We start from the raw sequence: 20549 nt of genomic DNA, 5'->3' as shown, positions 1-20549 counted from the left end.
CACTATCCCTCTGTCATAAATAATATACTCTCTCCATCCCTGTATCAGTCTATATACCCTTTATACCTGTCACTTCATATTGTGCACTGTCCCTCTGTCACTAAATAATATGCTATCCATCCCTGTATCAGTCTATATACCCTTTATACCTGTCACTTCATATTGTGCACTGTCCCTCTGTCACTATATAATATACTCTCTCCATCCCTGTATCAGTCTATATACCCTTTATACCTGTCTCTTCATATTGTGCACTGTCCCTCTGTCACTAAATAATATACTATCCATCCCTGTATCAGTCTATATACCCTTTATACCTGTCACTTCATATTGTGCACTGTCCCTCTGTCACTATATAATATACTATCCTTCCCTGTATCAGTCTATATACCCTTTATACCTGTCTCTTCATATTGTGCACTGTCCCTCTGTCACTATATAATATACTCTCTCCATCCCTGTATCAGTCTATATACCCTTTATACCTGTCTCTTCATATTGTGCACTGTCCCTCTGTCACTATATAATATACTCTCTCCATCCCTGTATCAGTCTATATACCCTTTATACCTGTCTCTTTATATTGTGCACTGTCCCTCTGTCACTATATAATATACTCTCTCCATCCCTGTATCAGTCTATATACCCTTTATACCTGTCTCTTCATATTGTGCACTGTCCCTCTGTCACTATATAATATACTATCCATCCCTGTATTAGTCTATATACCCTTTATACCTGTCTCTTCATATTGTGCACTGTCCCTCTGTCACTATATAATATACTATCCTTCCCTGTATCAGCCCATAAAGCTTGTACACCTGTTAATTCATATTTTGGCCCGTCCCTCAGTCACCCTATAATGTGTCCTTCCCACTCTTACTAAATATTATGCATTATTCCTGTATCACCCCATAATATATATCCCTTTGTCACCCTAAAAGTAGGGTTGCCACCTGTCCCTTAAAATACAGAACACTTATAAGTTACACATGGTGCAGGGTGTGCATGGAGGAATATGAATAGTGCTGTCCAGAAACACAATACATGTTCCTCCCTGCACACCCTGCAGCATGTGTAACGCATAAGTGTTCAGGAAATCATGGCTGGGGTGTCACACAAAAAGTCCTCTTTCACCCTGTTGTCCCTGTTCATCTGTCACTGCATAATATATTCTGGCTGTCAACCTAGAATTGTGCCCTGTATCACCCCATAATGTCCCCTGTCACCAATAATGTGTCTTGTCAAATCACAAGGAGCCCTCCTGTCACCTCATTATATGCACCATCTTTCTAAAAAACAATAATGCCCTTGTCCCTCTGTCACCTCATAATGCCTACTGCCCCCTGCCACCCCATAACTTGCACCATCCTTCTATAACTTGATAATGTACCTTGTCCTTCTATTGCCCAATAATTTACTTGTCTCTTTGTCACCCTATAATGTGCCCTGTCTCCCTATCACCCCATAGTATTCCCTGTCCCCATCAAACCATTATATTCCCAGTCCCACTATAGCTGTCCCTCTATTGCCCCATAATATACCTCTGTCACTCCATAATCTACCTGGCACCTCCCATTATCCCATAGTGTGCACAGTCCCTCGGTCACACATTACCGGGCTGTCCTTGCACCAGCCATAAAGCCAGTAGAGAAAGCAAAACAAGTAAGAGGTGAGAGATGAAGGTGCAAACTAAAGATAGGGAGTGAGAGAGAGCAGCGTGTAAATGTATACACAAATTATATAAAGGTGAGTGATACAATAATACACAGGAAATAAAAGTTATACAAAATACTAAGGCTGAAGCAGACACTGGGGGTGACAGAGGTAGCATTAAGCTCCGTGATTGTGGCACAGACTCTAAGAGGGTGACAGATTACAGAGAGAGTAACGAGACATTACAGAGAGATGAGGGAAGTGAGTCACACTAGCGGGAACAACAGAGACACCAAGAGAAGGGGGATTGACCAGGGGAAGTAATGAAACCGTAAAGAGCTGAATGAGGAAGCTAAAGAAAGAAAACTAGTGAGGAGGAGAGAGGGAGAGGAAACTAAAGGGAACTCAGGGGCCAGAGGAAACGTGAGATAAAGAGAGGAGGAGAAAGGCAAGCAATAGCTATAGAGTTAGATAGTGAGAGGGGCAGTGACTGACCAAGCTGGGTACTGGGAGACAGCACAGGGAGAGGAGGGAGAGATAGGGAGGAGTGAAAGAAGAAAGAGAGGAGAGGGAAATAGCTGAAAGGAAAGAGGTAGAAAAGAAGTCAAGGCTTAGAGAGATACACAGAGACAGGGGTGAGACTGAAAGAGAGAGAGAGACGTAGAGAGTGAGAGACAGAAGGAGAGAGATAGTAAGAGACAGAGACAGGGGTGAGACTGAAAGAGAGAGAGAGAGAGAGAGAGAGAGTGAGTGAGAGACAGAAGGAGATAGAGGTAGTAAGAGACAGAGACAGGGGTGAGACTGAAAGAGAGAGAGAGAAGTAGAGAGTGAGAAAGTGAGAGACATAAGGAGAGAGATAGTAAGAGACAGAGACAGGGGTGAGACTGAAAGAGAGAGAGAGAAGTAGAGAGTGAGAGACAGAAGGAGAGAGATAGTAAGAGACAGAGACAGGGGTGAGACTGAAAGAGAGAGAGAGAGAGAGAGTGAGAAAGTGAGAGACATAAGGAGAGAGATAGTAAGAGACAGAGACAGGGGTGAGACTGAAAGAGAGAGAGAGAAGTAGAGAGTGAGAAAGTGAGAGACATAAGGAGAGAGATAGTAAGAGACAGAGACAGGGGTGAGACTGAAAGAGAGAGAGAGAAGTAGAGAGTGAGAGACAGAAGGAGAGAGATAGTAAGAGACAGAGACAGGGGTGAGACTGAAAGAGAGAGAGAGACGTAGAGAGTGAGAGACAGAAGGAGAGAGATAGTAAGAGACAGAGACAGGGGTGAGACTGAAAGAGAGAGAGAGACGTAGAGAGTGAGAGACAGAAGGAGAGAGATAGTAAGAGACAGAGACAGGGGTGAGACTGAAAGAGAGAGAGAGAGTGAGAGACAGAAGGAGAGAGATAGTAAGAAACAGAGACAGGGGTGAGACTGAAAGAGAGAGAGAGAGAGACAGAAGGAGAGAGATAGTAAGAAACAGAGACAGGGGTGAGACTGAAAGAGAGAGAGAGAGTGAGAGACAGAAGGAGAGAGACAGTAAGAAACAGAGACAGGGGTGAGACTGAAAGAGAGAGAGAGAGAGAGTGAGAGACAGAAGGAGATAGAGATAGTAATAGACAGAGACAGGAGTGAGACTGAAAGAGAGAGAAAGAGAGAGTGAGAGACAGAAGGAGATAGAGATAGTAAGAGACAGAGACAGGGGTGAAACTGAAAGAGAGAGAGAGAAGTAGAGAGAGTGACAGAAGGAGATAGAGACAGGGGTGAGACTGAAAGAGAGAGAGAGAGAGAGAGAGAGAGAGTGAGTGAGAGACAGAAGGAGATAGAGGTAGTAAGAGACAGAGACAGGGGTGAGACTGAAAGAGAGAGATAGGAGAGAGAGACAGGGAGAGACAGAAGGAGAGAGAGAGATAGTGAGTGAGAGACAGAAGGATAGAGAGAAACAGATGGAAAGTGACAAAAGAGAGAGACACAGACAGGGATAGACAGAAGGAGAGAGACAGAGACGGGAGAAACAGAAAAAGAGAGAGAGACAGGGGAGAGAGAAAGACAGACGGGGAGAAAGAGACAGGGAGAGACAGAAAGACATAGACAGATAGGGGAGAGAGAGAGAGACAGGTAGAGACAGAAGAAGAGAGAGACAGAGATAGGGGAGAGAGAAACAGACACAAGAGAGACAGGGAGAGTCAGGAGGAGAGAGAGAGACAGGGAGATACAGAAGGAGAGAGAGAGAAGGAGTAAAGAAGAGAGATAGCGGGACGAACAGAGAGAGGGAGGAAGATAAAGGGGTGCGAGAAAGACTGAAAGAAAGAAAGTGGGAGGGAAAAAGTGAAAGCTACAGGAAAAAGTGGAAAGAGGGAGGGAGATTGAAAAGAGGTGGACAGAGCGGGCACCGCCTCCCAAACAAGGGCAGAGAGGCCGGGCTGCAGATAAGCTGATGCTGGGGGAGTGATGGACAAGGAACGCATCACAGGTAGGAGAATTCTGCTTATGGGATCGCTTGTATCTTCAGTCTGAACCCCAACCTATGACTCTAACTCTAGACAGGGGTGAGGGTTTAAAGACTTCAGTTTGCACCATATAGACATAGTGGCTGCTACTATTTATTCAGTTCTGAGCAGTTGGGGAATGAAATGTGGTAATGCTGCCTTTGATGTCCAACCAAATCATGGAACCTAATCTGCCTGTGGCGACTACTTAAATAGAAAGATCTCAGTGTGGTGGGGAGAGAACTAAAGGGTTAATATGTGGTGCTCTCTGCTTTCCCTATAGCATCTCATTGGGATTTTCCATTCATTTGAGTCCTCACAGGTTTAATCTGTGGGGAAATAGAACTTTTGGACGGATAAACCAGGGCTGAAATCTGTCCTCTCCCTCCTTCCCCACACTTCCCCTTATGAGTTTTTATCTGACTATCTACTTTGTGAAAAGACCCCAGAAATTTGCTTGCACTGCCAGACACAGCCTGGCTGCAGAAGTGATCAGGCCACAGACCACAGAAGTGCTGAGTATAACCACACGTTTAAACTGCTGAGTAGCAGAGTTAATACCAAAAGAAAGCCTAGCATCCTATTGTGCATTCATTCTGCAGACGGTTTTGTGCTCTCTCTTTATGGGTTACTAAGAGGAGGAGATTTAGATTTTGGGTGCCACGTGAGCAGTTAGTGCTGGATGAACTGGATAAACGTTATGCCGTATACTGTAAAACCTTGGCATGTCACTGGATGATCATTTAGAGGAAATAGACCAGTAGGACATGGGGTTACCTGACAAGACCTTGCGTCTACCTGGTGAGATAAAGCACAAGGGTTTATCACTGCTGGCCTGACAAACACTGCAAGGCTAGAGTTCTGTCTAAGAGACAGTGGGTTAAAATGTTCTTGCTGATCCTTTAAGAACAGATTAATATCCCTGTGACGTCTATAAGGGACAATCCAGAGAAATCTGCATTCAACATGTGCAGGATCACTCATAGGGAGGAAGTAGTCACAAAGATGTAGCTGTCAGCAACTTAGTAAGAAAGGAGGGGGCAGAGACTCAAGGTACAGAGAGGGTCAGTGTCACACACACAGGAGAGGGGCTCCCTCAGTCCGTCACTGTCACACACACAGGAGAGGGGCTCCCTCAGTCTGTCAGTGTCACACACACAGGAGAGGGGCTCCCTCAGTCTGTCAGTGTCACACACACACTGGAGAGGGGCTCCCTCAGTCTGTCAGTGTCACACACACAGGAGAGGGGCTCCCTCAGTCTATCAGTGTCACACACACAGGAGAGGGGCTCCCTCAGTCTGTCAGTGTCACACACACACTGGAGAGGGGCTCCCTCAGTCTGTCAGTGTCACACACACAGGAGAGGGGCTCCCTCAGTCTATCAGTGTCACACACACAGGAGAGGGGCTCCCTCAGTCTGTCAGTGTCACACACACAGGAGAGGGGCTTCCTCAGTCTGTCAGTGTCACACACACAGGAGAGGGGCTCCCTCAGTCTGTCAGTGTCACACATACAGGAGAGGGGCTCCCTCAGTCTGTCAGTGTCACACACACACACACACAGGAGAGGGGCTCCCTCAGTCTGTCAGTGTCACACATACAGGAGAGGGGCTCCCTCAGTCTGTCAGTGTCACATACACAGGAGAGGGGCTCCCTCGGTCTGTCACTGTCACACACACAGGAGAGGGGCTCCCTCAGTCTGTCACTGTCACATACACAGGAGAGGGGCTCCCTCAGTCTGTCACACACACACACACAGGAGAGGGACTCCCTCAGTCTGTCAGTGTCACACACACAGGAGAGAGGCTCCCTCAGTCTGTCAGTGTCACACACACAGGAGAGGGGCTCCCTCAGTCTGTCCCTCAGTCTGTCAGTGTCACACACACAGGAGAGGAGCTCCCTCAGTCTGTCAGTGTCACACACACAGGAGAGAGGCTCCCTCAGTCTGTCAGTGTCACACACACAGGAGAGGGGCTCCCTCAGTCTGTCACTGTCACACACACAGGAGAGGGGCTCCCTCAGTCTGTCACTGTCACATACACAGGAGAGGGGCTCCCTCAGTCTGTCACTGTCACATACACAGGAGAGGGGCTCCCTCAGTCTGTCAGTGTCACACACACACTGGAGAGGGGCTCCCTCAGTCTGTCAGTGTCACACACACAGGAGAGGGGCTCCCTCAGTCTGTCACTGTCACACACACAGGAGAGGGGCTCCCTCAGTCTGTCACTGTCACATACACAGGAGAGGGGCTCCCTCAGTCTGTCACTGTCACACACACAGGAGAGGGGCTCCCTCAGTCTGTCACTGTCACATACACAGGAGAGGAGCTCCCTTAGTCTGTCAATGTCACACACACACAGGAGAGGGGCTCCCTCAGTCTGTCAGTGTCACACACACACGAGAGGGGCTCCTTCAGTTTGTCAGTGTCACCCTCAGTCTGTCACTGTCACACACACACAGGAGAGGAGCTCCCTCAGTCTGTCAGTGTCACACACACACAGGAGAGGGGCTCCCTCAGTCTGTCACTGTCACACACACAGGAGAGGGGCTCCCTCAGTCTGTCAGTGTCACACACACAGGAGGGGGGCTCCCTCAGTCTGTCAGTGTCACACACACACAGGAGAGGGGCTCCCTCAGTCTGTCAGTGTCACACACACAGGAGAGGAGCTCCCTCAGTCTGTCAGTGTCACACACACAGGAGAGGGGCTCCCTCAGTCTGTCAGTGTCACACACACAGGAGAGGAGCTCCCTCAGTCTGTCAGTGTCACACACACACGAGAGGGGCTCCCTCAGTCTGTCAGTGTCACACACACACAGGAGAGGGGCTCCCTCAGTCTGTCAGTGTCACACACACAGGAGAGGAGCTCCCTCAGTCTGTCAGTGTCACACACACACAGGAGAGGGGCTCCCTCAGTCTGTCAGTGTCACACACACAGGAGAGGAGCTCCCTCAGTCTGTCACTGTCACACACACAGGAGAGGGGCTCCCTCAGTCTGTCACTGTCACACACACAGGAGAGGGGCTCCCTCAGTCTGTCACTGTCACACACACAGGAGAGGGGCTCCCTCAGTCTGTCACTGTCACACACACAGGAGAGGGGCTCCCTCAGTCTGTCACTGTCACACACACAGGAGAGGGGTTCCCTCAGTCTGTCAGTGTCACACACACAGGGGAGGGGCTCCCTCAGTCTGTCAGTGTCACACACACAGGAGAGGGGCTCCCTCAATCTGTCAGTGTCACACACACAGGAGAGGGGCTCCCTCAGTCCGTCACTGTCACACACACAGGAGAGGGGCTCCCTCAGTCTGTCAGTGTCACACACACAGGAGAGGGGCTCCCTCAGTCCGTCACTGTCACACACACAGGAGAGGGGCTCCCTCAGTCTGTCAGTGTCACACACACACTGGAGAGGGGCTCCCTCAGTCTGTCAGTGTCACACACACAGGAGAGGGGCTCCCTCAGTCTGTCAGTGTCACACACACAGGACAGGGGCTCCCCCAGTCTGTCAGTGTTACACACACAGGAGAGGGGCTCCCTCAGTCTGTCAGTGTCACACACACAGGAGAGGGGCTCCCTCAGTCTGTCAGTGTCACATACACACACAGGAGAGGGGCTCCCTCAGTCTGTCAGTGTCACATACACACACAGGAGAGGGGCTCCCTCAGTCTGTCAGTGTCACACACACAGGAGAGGGGCTCCCTCAGTCTGTCAGTGTCACACACAGGAGAGGGGCTCCCTCAGTCTGTCAGTGTCACACACACAGGAGAGGGGCTCCCTCAGTCTGTCAGTGTCACACACACAGGAGAGGGGCTCCCTCAGTCTGTCAGTGTCACACACACACAGGAGAGGGGCTCCCTCAGTCTGTCAGTGTCACACACACACAGGAGAGGGGCTCCCTCAGTCTGTCACTGTCACACACACAGGAGAGGGGCTCCCTCAGTCTGTCACTGTCACACACACAGGAGAGGGGCTCCCTCAGTCCTGTCAGCTGTCACACACACAGGAGAGGGGCTCCCTCAGTCTGTCAGTGTCACACACACAGGAGAGGGGCTCCCTCAGTCTGTCAGTGTCACACACACAGGAGAGGGGCTCCCTCAGTCTGTCACTGTCACACACACAGGAGAGGGGCTCCCTCAGTCTGTCAGTGTCACACACACAGGAGAGGGGCTCCCTCAGTCTGTCACACACACACAGGAGAGGGGCTCCCTCAGTCTGTCAGTGTCACACACACAGGAGAGGGGCTCCCTCAGTCTGTCAGCTGTCACACACACACAGGAGAGGGGCTCCCTCAGTCTGTCAGTGTCACACACACAGGAGAGGGGCTCCTCAGTCTGTCATTGTCACACACACAGGAGAGGGGCTCCCTCAGTCTGTCAGTGTCACACACACAGGAGAGGGGCTCTCTCAGTCTGTCAGTGTCACACACACAGGAGAGGGGCTCCCTCAGTCTGTCACTGTCACACACACAGGAGAGGGGCTCCCTCAGTCTGTCAGTGTCACACACACAGGAGAGGGGCTCCCTCAGTCTGTCAGTGTCACACACACACAGGAGAGGGGCTCCCTCAGTCTGTCAGTGTCACACACACAGGAGAGGGGCTCCCTCAGTCTGTCAGTGTCACACACACAGGAGAGGGGCTCCCTCAGTCTGTCAGTGTCACACACACACAGGAGAGGGGCTCCCTCAGTCTGTCAGTGTCACACACACAGGAGAGCGGCTCCCTCAGTCTGTCAGTGTCACACACACACAGGAGAGGGGCTCCCTCAGTCTGTCAGTGTCACACACAGGAGAGGGGCTCCCTCAGTCTGTCAGTGTCACACACACACAGGAGAGGGGCTCCCTCAGTCTGTCAGTGTCACACACACACAGGAGAGGATCTCCCTCAGTCTGTCAGTGTCACACACACAGGAGAGGGGCTCCCTCAGTCTGTCAGTGTCACACACACAGGAGAGAGGCTCCCTCAGTCTGTCAGTGTCACACACACAGGAGAGGGGCTCCCTCAGTCTGTCAGTGTCACACACACAGGAGAGGGCTCCCTCAGTCTGTCACTGTCACACACACAGGAAGAGGGGCTTCCTCAGTCTGTCACTGTCACACAGGAGAGGGGCTCACTCAGTCTGTCAGTGTCACACACACAGAGAGGGGCTCCTCAGTCTGTCACTGTCACACCAGGAGAGGGGCTCACTCAGTCTGTCAGTGTCACACACACAGGAGAGGGGCTCCCTCAGTCTCTTAGTGTCACACACACAGGAGAGGGGCTCCCTCAGTCTGTCAGTGTCACACACACAGGAGAGGGGCTCCCTCAGTCTGTCAGTGTCACACACACACAGGAGAGGGGCTCCCTCAGTCTGTCAGTGTCACACACAGGAGAGGGGCTCCCTCAGTCTGTCAGTGTCACACACACAGGAGAGGGGCTCCCTCAGTCTATCAGTGTCACATACAAAGGAGAGGGGCTCCCTCAGTCTGTCAGTGTCACACACACACAGGAGAGGGGCTCCCTCAGTCTGTCAGTGTCACACACACAGGAGAGGGGCTCCCTCAGTCTGTCAGTGTCACACACACACAGGAGAGATCTCCCTCAGTCTGTCAGTGTCACACACACAGGAGAGGGGCTCCCTCAGTCTGTCAGTGTCACACACACAGGAGAGAGGCTCCCTCAGTCTGTCAGTGTCACACACACAGGAGAGGGGCTCCCTCAGTCTGTCAGTGTCACACACACACAGGAGAAGATCTCCCTCAGTCTGTCAGTGTCACACACACACAGGAGAGGGGCTCCCTCAGTCTGTCAGTGTCACACACACAGGAGAGAGGCTCCCTCAGTCTGTCAGTGTCACACACACAGGAGAGGGGCTCCCTCAGTCTGTCAGTGTCACACACACAGGAGAGAGGCTCCCTCAGTCTGTCACTGTCACACACACAGAAGAGGGGCTTCCTCAGTCTGTCAGCTGTCACACAGGTAGAGGGGCTCACTCAGTCTGTCAGTGTCACACACACAGGAGAGGGGCTCCCTCAGTCTGTCAGTGTCACACACACAGGAGAGGGGCTCCCTCAGTCTGTCAGTGTCACACACACAGGAGAGAGATCTCCTCAGTCTGTCAGTGTCCACACACACAGGAGAGGGGCTCCCTCAGTCTGTCAGTGTCACACACACAGGAGAGAGGCTCCCTCAGTCTGTCAGTGTCACACACACAGGAGAGGGGCTCCCTCAGTCTGTCACTGTCACACACAGGAGAGAGGCTCCCTCAGTCTGTCACTGTCACACACAGGAGAGAGGCTCCCTCAGTCTGTCAGTGACACACACACAGGAGAGGGGCTCCCTCAGTCTGTCAGTGTCACACACAGGAGAGGGGCTCCCTCAGTCTGTCAGTGTCACACACACAGGAGAGGGGCTCCCTCAGTCTGTCAGTGTCACACACACAGGAGAAGATCTCCCTCAGTCTGTCAGTGTCACACACACAGGAGAGGGGCTCCCTCAGTCTGTCAGTGTCACACACACAGAAGAGGGGCTTCCTCAGTCTGTCACTGTCACACAGGAGAGGGGCTCACTCAGTCTGTCAGTGTCACACACACAGGAGAGGGGCTCCCTCAGTCTCTTAGTGTCACACACACAGGAGAGGGGCTCCCTCAGTCTGTCAGTGTCACACACACAGGAGAGGGGCTCCCTCAGTCTGTCAGTGTCACACACACACAGGAGAGGGGCTCCCTCAGTCTGTCAGTGTCACACACACACAGGAGAGGGGCTCCCTCAGTCTGTCAGTGTCACACACAGGAGAGGGGCTCCCTCAGTCTGTCAGTGTCACACACACACAGGAGAGGGGCTCCCTCAGTCTATCAGTGTCACATACAAAGGAGAGGGGCTCCCTCAGTCTGTCAGTGTCACACACACACAGGAGAGGGGCTCCCTCAGTCTGTCAGTGTCACACACAGGAGAGCGGCTCCCTCAGTCTGTCAGTGTCACACACACACAGGAGAGGGGCTCCCTCAGTCTGTCAGTGTCACACACACAGGAGAGGGGCTCCCTCAGTCTGTCAGTGTCACACACACACAGGAGAGGAGCTCCCTCAGTCTGTCATTGTCACACACACAGGAGAGGGGCTCCCTCAGTCTATCACTGTCACACACACAGGAGAGGGGCTCACTCAGTCTGTCAGTGTCACACACACAGGAGAGGGGCTCCCTCAGTCTGTCAGTGTCACACACACAGGAGAGAGGCTCCCTCAGTCTGTCAGCTGTCACACCACACAGGAAGAGGGCTTCCTCAGTCTGTCAGCTGTCATCACAGGGAGAGGGGCTCACTCAGTCTGTCAGTGTCACACACACAGGAGAGGGGCTCCCTCAGTCTGTCCAGTGTCACACACACAGGAGAGGGGGCTCCCCTCAGTCAGTCAGTGTCACACACACAGGAGAAGGATCTCCCTCAGTCTGTCAGTGTCACACACACAGGAGGAGGGGTCTCCTTCAGTCTGTCTGTGTCACACACACAGGAGAGAGGGCTCCTCAGTCTGTCGAGTGTCACAACACACAGGAGAGGGGCTCCCGTCAGTCTGTCAGCTGTCACACACAGGGAGAGAGGCTCCCTCAGTCTGTCAGCTGTCACACACGAGGAGAGAGGGCTCCCTCAGTCTGTCTGTGAAACACACACATGAGAGGGGCTCCCTCAGTCTGTCAGTGTCACACACAGAGAGGGGCTCCCTCAGTCTGTCAGTGTCACACACACAGGAGAGGGGCTCCCTCAGTCTGTCAGTGTCACACACACAGGAGAAGATCTCCCTCAGTCTGTCAGTGTCACACACACAGGAGAGGGGCTCCCTCAGTCTGTCAGTGTCACACACACAGAAGAGGGGCTTCCTCAGTCTGTCACTGTCACACAGGAGAGGGGCTCACTCAGTCTGTCAGTGTCACACACACAGGAGAGGGGCTCCCTCAGTCTCTTAGTGTCACACACACAGGAGAGGGGCTCCCTCAGTCTGTCAGTGTCACACACACAGGAGAGGGGCTCCCTCAGTCTGTCAGTGTCACACACACACAGGAGAGGGGCTCCCTCAGTCTGTCAGTGTCACACACACACAGGAGAGGGGCTCCCTCAGTCTGTCAGTGTCACACACAGGAGAGGGGCTCCCTCAGTCTGTCAGTGTCACACACACACAGGAGAGGGGCTCCCTCAGTCTATCAGTGTCACATACAAAGGAGAGGGGCTCCCTCAGTCTGTCAGTGTCACACACACACAGGAGAGGGGCTCCCTCAGTCTGTCAGTGTCACACACAGGAGAGCGGCTCCCTCAGTCTGTCAGTGTCACACACACACAGGAGAGGGGCTCCCTCAGTCTGTCAGTGTCACACACACAGGAGAGGGGCTCCCTCAGTCTGTCAGTGTCACACACACAGGAGAGGAGCTCCCTCAGTCTGTCATTGTCACACACACAGGAGAGGGGCTCCCTCAGTCTATCACTGTCACACACACAGGAGAGGGGCTCACTCAGTCTGTCAGTGTCACACACACAGGAGAGGGGCTCCCTCAGTCTCTTAGTGTCACACACACAGGAGAGGGGCTCCCTCAGTTTGTCACTGTCACACACACAGGAGAGGGGCTCCCTCAGTCTGACATTGTCTCACACACACAGGAGAGGGGCTCCCTCAGTCTGTCAGTGTCACACACACACAGGAGAGGGGCTCCCTCAGTCTGTCACTGTCACACACACAGGAGAGGGGCTCCCTCAGTCTGTCAGTGTCTCACACACACAGGAGAGGGGCTCCTCAGTCTGTCAGTGTCACACACACAGGAGAGGGGCTCCCTCAGTCTGTCATTGTCACACACACAGGAGAGGGGCTCCCTCAGTCTGTAAGTGTCACACACACAGGAGAGGGGCTCCCTCAGTCTGTCAGTGTCACACACACAGGAGAGGGGCTCCCTCAGTCTGTCAGTGTCACACACACAGGAGAGGAGCTCCCTCAGTCTGTCAGTGTCTCACACACACAGGAGAGGGGCTCCCTCAGTCTGTCAGTGTCACACACACAGGAGAGGGGCTCCCTCAGTCTGTCAGTGTCACAAACGAGAGAGGGGCTCCCTCAGTCTGTCAGTGTCACAAACGAGAGAGGGGCTCCCTCAGTCTGTCAGTGTCACACACACAGGAGAGGGGCTTCCTCAGTCCGTCACTGTCACACACACAGGAGAGGGGCTCCCTCAGTCTGTCACTGTCACACACACAGGAGAGGGTCTCCCTCAGTCTATCACTGTCACACACACAGGAGAGGGGCTCCCTCAGTCTGTCACTGTCACACACACAGGAGAGGGGCTCCCTCAGTCTGTCAGTGTCACACACACAGGAGAGGGGCTCCCTCAGTCTGTCAGTGTCACACACACAGGAGAGGGGCTCCCTCAGTCTGTCAGTGTCACAAACGAGAGAGGGGCTCCCTCAGTCTGTCAGTGTCACACACACACAGGAGAGGGGCTCACTCAGTCTGTCACTGTCACACACACAGGAGAGGGGCTCCCTCAGTCTCTTAGTGTGACACACATAGGAGAGGGGCTCCCTCAGTCTGTCAGTGTCACAAACGAGAGAGGGGCTCCCTCAGTCTGTCAGTGTCACACACACAGAAGAGGGGCTTCCTCAGTCTGTCACTGTCACACAGGAGAGGGGCTCACTCAGTCTGTCAGTGTCACACACACAGGAGAGGGGCTCCCTCAGTCTCTTAGTGTCACACACACAGGAGAGGGGCTCCCTCGGTCTGTCACTGTCACACACACACAGGAGAGGGGCTTCCTCAGTCTGTCACTGTCACACACACACAGGAGAGGGACTCCCTCAGTCTGTCACTGTCACACACACACAGGAGAGGGGCTTCCTCAGTCTGTCAGTGTCACACACACAGAGGAGAGGGGCTCCCTCAGTCTGTCACTGTCACACACACACAGGAGAGAGGTTCCCTCAGTCTGTCACTGTCACACACACACAGGAGAGAGGTTCCCTCAGTCTGTCAGTGTCACACACACAGGAGAGGGGCTCCCTCAGTCTGTCAGTGTCACACACACAGAGGAGAGGGGCTCCCTCAGTCTGTCACTGTCACACACACACAGGAGAGAGGTTCCCTCAGTCTGTCACTGTCACACACACACAGGAGAGGGACTCCCTCAGTCTGTCACTGTCACACACACACAGGAGAGGGACTCCCTCAGTCTGTCACTGTCAAACACACATAGGAGAGGGGCTTCCTCAGTCTGTCAGTGTCACACACACACAGTAGAGGGGCTCCCTCAGTCTGTCAGTGTCACACACACACAGGAGAGGGGCTCCCTCAGTCTGTCAGTGTCACACACACACAGGAGAGAGGCTCCCTCAGTCTGTTAGTGTCACACACACAGGAGAGGGGCTCCCTCAGTCTGTCAGTGTCACACACACACAGGAGAGGGGCTCCCTCAGTCTGTCAGTGTCACACACACAGGAGAGGGGCTTCCTCAGTCTGTCAGTGTCACACACACAGAGGAGAGGGGCTCCCTCAGTCTGTCAGTGTCACACACACAGAAGAGGGGCTTCCTCAGTCTGTCACTGTCACACACACACAGGAGAGGGACTCCCTCAGTCTGTCACTGTCACACACACACAGGAGAGGGGCTCCCTCAGTCTGTCAGTGTCACACACACAGGAGAGGGGCTCCATCAGTCTGTCAGTGTCACACACACAGGAGAGGGGCTCCCTCAGTCTGTCACTGTCACACACAGGAGAGAGGCTCCCTCAGTCTGTTAGTGTCACACACACAGGAGAGGGGCTCCCTCAGTCTGTCAGTGTCACACACACAGGAGAGGGGCTCCCTCAGTCTGTTAGTGTCACACACACAGGAGAGGGGCTCCCTCAGTCTGTCAGTGTCACACACACAGGAGAGGGGCTCCCTCAGTCTGTCAGTGTCACACACACAGGAGAGGGGCTCCCTCAGTCTGTCAGTGTCACACACACAGGAGAGGGGCTTTCTCAGTCTGTCACTGTCACACACACAGGAGAGGGGCTCCCTCAGTTTGTCAGTATCACACACAGGAGAGGGGCTCCCTCAGTCTGTCAGTGTCACACACACAGGAGAGGGGCTCCCTCAGTCTGTCACTGTCACACACACAGGAGAGGGGCTCCCTCAGTCTATCAGTGTCACACACAGGAGAGGGGCTCCCTCAGTCTATCAGTGTCACATACAAAGGAGAGGGGCTCCCTCAGTCTGTCAGTGTCACACACACAGGAGAGGGGCTCCCTTAGTCTGTCAGTGTCACACACACACAGGAGAGGGGCTCCCTCAGTCTGTCAGTGTCACACACACACAGGAGAGGGGCTCCCTCAGTCTGTCAGTGTCACACACACAGGAGAGGGGCTCCCTCAGTCTGTCAGTGTCACACACACAGGAGAGGGGCTCCCTCAGTCTGTCAGTGTCACACACACAGGAGAGGGGCTCCCTCAGTCTGTCAGTGTCACACACACAGGAGAGGGGCTCCTTCAGTCTGTCAGTGTCACACACACAGGAGAGGGGCTCCCTCAGTCTGTCAGTGTCACACACACACGAGAGGGGCTCCCTCAGTCTGTCAGTGTCACACACACAGGAGAGTGGCTCCTTCAGTCTGTCAGTGTCACATACACAGGAGAGGGGCTCCCTCAGTCTGTCAGTGTCACACACACAGGAGAGGGGCTCCCTCAGTCTGTCAGTGTCACACACACACAGGAGAGGGGCTCCCTCAGTCTGTCAGTGTCACACACACAGGAGAGGGGCTCCCTCAGTCTGTCAGTGTCACACACACAGGAGAGGGGCTCCCTCAGTCTGTCAGTGTCACACACACAGGAGAGGGGCTCCCTCAGTCTGTCAGTGTCACACACACAGGAGAGGGGCTCCCTCAGTCTGTCAGTGTCACACACATAGGAGAGAGGCTCCCTCAGTCTGTCAGTGTCACACACAGAGGAGAGGGGCTCCCTCAGTCTGTTAGTGTCACATACACAGGAGAGGGGCTCCCTCAGTCTGTCAGTGTCACACACACAGGCTCCCTCAGTCTGTCAGTGTCACACACACAGGAGAGGGGCTCCCTCAGTCTGTCAGTGTCACACACACAGGAGAGGGGCTCCCTCAGTCTGTCACTGTCACACACACAGGAGAGGGGCTCCCTCAGTCTATCACTGTCACACACACAGGAGAGGGGCTCCCTCAGTCTGTCAGTGTCACACACAGTCTTTGGTGTCAGACATATACATATAAAACAATCTGTCTGTTCTTCTAGATAGTTCTCCCCTGATCTGATATATTACATGCTCAGGTTAATATTTGCTGTTTTCTGTCTGTGTGAATAGGTCTTTGTGCTTTGAGACAGATGACGAATGCAATAGGATTTCTGGCCTTAACAACAGGTCATTAACCGTTCATTGTCAGAAGAGCAAACATTGCATTTAGGCAATACCTTTCCTACAATTCTTTACCTAGCTGTCCCTGAAGCTCCTACTATAATATTTCCCTACATCTCATTCCATCCACTCCCTACATCTGCTCCTCAAATGCTCCTTGTATCTCTAAACCAGATACTCCCTTATTTCTGCTGCTGCATTTTTCTAACCTTGCCATACAATTCCTTATGAAATTGTTTAATATTCTCCCTGCAACTCATTCCCCAAATGCTTCCTTAGTGTGTTCCCAAATGTTCTCTTAAACATCTACCTGAATTGCCCAGCAGCTGTTCTCTAAATGCCAATTAGAACTGCACTCCACTTGTCTCCTGTTCATATCTCCAAAATCTCTCAACAATGAATTTCCAAATACCCCCTGCAACTTTTCCCATAGTGCTCCACTTCCTTCCCAAAGGTTCCCTACAGGTGCTCTCAAATGGCACCATGCATTTATTTCCAAACTGTTCCTTGGAACCCTCCAGTAATTATCTTTGCAAACCCTCACCAACCCCTCTCCAACTACCCTCACCAACCCCTTTCCAACTACCCTCACCTACACCTCTCCAACTACCCTCACCAACACCTCTCCAACTACCCTCACCAACCCCTCTCCAACTACCCTCTCCAACTACCCTCACCAACTACCCTCACCAACACCTCCCCAACTACCCTCACCAACCCCTCTCCAACTACCCTCACCCACACCTCTCCAACTACCCTCACCAACACCTCCCCAACTACCCTCACCAACCCCTCTCCAACTACCCTAATTATACCTTTCCAACTACCCTCACAAACACCTCTCCAACTACCCTTACCAACCCCTCTCCAACTACCCTCACCAACACCTCTCCAACTACCCTCACCAACACCTCCCCAACTACCCTCACCAACCCCTCTCCAACTACCCTCACTAATACCTCTCCAACTACCCTCACCAACACCTCCCCAACTACCCTCACCAACCCCTCTCCAACTACCCTCACTAATACCTCTCCAACTACCCTCACCAACACCTCTCCAACTACCCTCACCGACCCCTCTCCAACTACCCTCACGACCCCTCTCCAACTACCCTCACCGACCCCTCTCCAACTACCCTCACCAGCACCTCTTCAACTACCCTCAAAAACACCTCTTCAACTACCCTCACCAACCCCTCTTCAACTACCCTCACCAACCCCTCTCTAACTACCCTCACCGACCCCTCTCCAACTACCCTCACCGACCCCTCTCCAACTACCCTCACCAAACCCTCTACAACTACCCTCACCAACGCCTCTTCAACTACCCTCACCAACCCCTCTCTAACTACCCTCACCAACACCTCTCCAACTACCCTCACCAACACCTCTCCAACTACCCTCACCAACACCTCTCCAACTACCCTCACCGACCCCTCTCCAACTACCCTCACCGACCCCTCTCCAACTACCCTCACCAAACCCTCTACAACTACCCTCACCAACCCCTCTCCAACTACCCTCACCAACCCCTCTTCAACTACCCTCACCAACCCCTCTTCAACTACCCTCACCAACCCCTCTTCAACTACCCTCACCAACCCCTCTCCAACTACCCTCACCAACACCTCTCCAACTACCCTCACCAACCCCTCTTCAACTACCCTCACCAACCCCTCTCCAACTACCCTCACCAACACCTCTCCAACTACCCGCACCAACCCCTCTCCAACTACCCTCACCAACACCTCTCCAACTACCCTCACCAACCCCTCTCCAACTACCCTCACCAACACCTCTCCAACTACCCTCACCAACACCTCTCCAACTACCCTCACCAAACCATCTCCAACTACCCTCACCAATACCTCTCTAACTACCCTCACCAACACCTCTCCAACTACCCTCACCAACACCTCTCCAACTACCCTCACCAACACCTCTCCAACTACCTTCACCAACCCCTCTCCAACTACCCTCACCAACACCTCTCCAACTACCTTCACCAACCCCTCTCCAACTACCCTCACCAACACCTCTCCAACTACCCTCACCAACACCTCTCCAACTACCCTCACCAACCCCTCTCCAACTACCCTCACCAAACCCTCTCCAACTACCCTCACCAATACCTCTCCAACTACCCTCACCAATACTAACTACCTGCACCAATACCTCTCTAACTACCCTCACCAACACCTCTCCAACTACCCTCACCAACACCTCTCCAACTACCCTCACCAACCCCTGTGCTTCCTGCAACCACTCTACAGTCCGTCCACAACTGGAAACCCATTGTTAAATGCTTACTGCAGTTTCTCTTATATGCCCCTACCCAATGCTTTTTATGAGCATTAAAGTCTCTAATATCCTCTTTCTGACATCCTTCCTCGTATGCTCTCTGCAGCCTTCTGCTCTTTTGCAACACCTTTATGGATGATTCTCTGAAGCTCTTCTCCAAATACTCCTCTGCAGCCTTTTCTGCTCTCTGTAACCTCTTTGAATGTTAGCTACAGGCCTGCAGCCCCCTCTTCTTTCTGCAACCCCTGAAATGCTTTCTACAGCAGCCTTTGCTCTCTGCAACCCCTCTCAAAATGCTATTTTCAGCCACTTCTGCTCTCTGTAACATCCCCCCATTATCTATCTGCAATGCCTTTCTACTAACTCCAACCCCTCTCCAAATGCTCCCTGCAGATCTCTGCTTTCTATTAATGGTCCCTGAATACTCTCTGCAGCCACCTGTGCTCTCTGCAGCTTTGTCCAACATTTGTGATTCAGATTGAGCAGGGGTCTTTAAACCTGTCCTCAGACCTCCATAACAGGCCAGATGTTTAGGATTACCTTGGATGAGAGTAGGTTAATAACCATGTTTACTAATCAGGTGATTATTTCACCTGTGCTCCAGTTCAGATATCCTGAAAATCTTGCCTGTTAGGGAGGTCTGAGGACTAGTTTGAAAACCCCTGAGATAGATCATACAATTTTGAACAACTTTCCAATTTACTCCTATTATCATATTTGCTTCATTCCCTTGGTATAGTTTGTGAAGAGTAATGCTTGGTAGCCTGATAGGAGCTTAGGAGCATGCACGTGTCTTTAGCTGTCTATGGCAGCAGTGTTTACAACTCTGTACAACATTGTTATAAACATTTTAGCAAACACTGCAGCCAAACATAAAAAATATAAAACGTACAATGAAAGACTCGATCATCTAAATATGTATAGTTTAGAGCATTGTTTCTCAACCGTGGTCCTCAAGTACCCCCAACAAGCCAGGTTTTCATTGTAACTGAACCAGTGCACAGGTGAAATAATCAGCTGATGAGTGGCAGCAGGTTAGTAACTATGGTTACTGATCAGCTGATTACTTCACCTGTGCACTGGTTCAGCTATAATGAAAACCTGGCCTGTTGTGGTTTCTTGAGGACCGCAGGTTTAGAGGACAGAAGAGAAAGAGGTGGCATGATAGAAACCTTCAAATATATTAAGGGCCTTAATGAAGTGGAAGCTGAAAGCATTTTCCACAAAAAAAAAAAAAAAGAAATACCAAAAGAAGGGGTCACAATCTTGAAGGGACATGAAACCTAAAACTGATTTTCTTTTTTTCAGACATAGCATACTATTTAAAAAAAAAAGTCTGTTTTATCTACGCTTTGTGTAAATTCATGTTGGACATTGAAGTTCTTTAGGGATTCTTCACATTTCCCTCTCCCATGCTAGTGATGTCACGGCAGACATGTGCTCCCTGGATAGTTCATGTAATTAACCAGATCACGTGCACTACACCTCACTGCGTTTGCCAGTAAAGGAGAAACATATAAGAATATCTAACCCATTCAGTTGTGCTGAACAAGACAGTGTCTGACAAGGCTCAGACCTTCCTGATTCACACAGAGGTTTGCCTGCTAGCTGGGTGGAGGACTGAAGACTTGCTGCTGGTGATTTGCGGGAGGTTCAGTCTGCTGGACCAATGAGAGAATCCGGCCTTTATAAGCGCCTTAATCTTGGACCTATACAAACCGTGAGTGCATCTATTGTGTGTGTGTTTTAACCTCATTTTGGC

General features: G+C 52.1%; 1 protein-coding gene across 2 annotated transcripts in view; it reads left to right on the top strand.

The window, feature by feature from the left end:
• The window catches only part of SEPTIN9 (septin 9), a 618133-nt gene that overhangs the window by 254768 nt on the left and 342816 nt on the right, over positions 1-20549 (top strand). The window contains exon 1 of one of the 2 annotated variants that reach the window (XM_053709686.1): positions 2047-4110. The exons of the other annotated variant lie outside the window; for it this stretch is intronic. Within the exon in view, the coding sequence (XP_053565661.1) occupies positions 4089-4110 (22 nt within the window). The 5' untranslated portion in view covers positions 2047-4088. Of the gene's footprint in view, positions 1-2046; positions 4111-20549 lie in introns of those variants that run through there. 2 annotated transcript variants of the gene reach the window in all.

Source organism: Bombina bombina, chromosome 1, assembly GCF_027579735.1.
Source record: "Bombina bombina isolate aBomBom1 chromosome 1, aBomBom1.pri, whole genome shotgun sequence".
NCBI lineage: Eukaryota > Metazoa > Chordata > Amphibia > Anura > Bombinatoridae > Bombina > Bombina bombina.
This window is presented reverse-complemented; position numbering and strand designations above follow the sequence as displayed.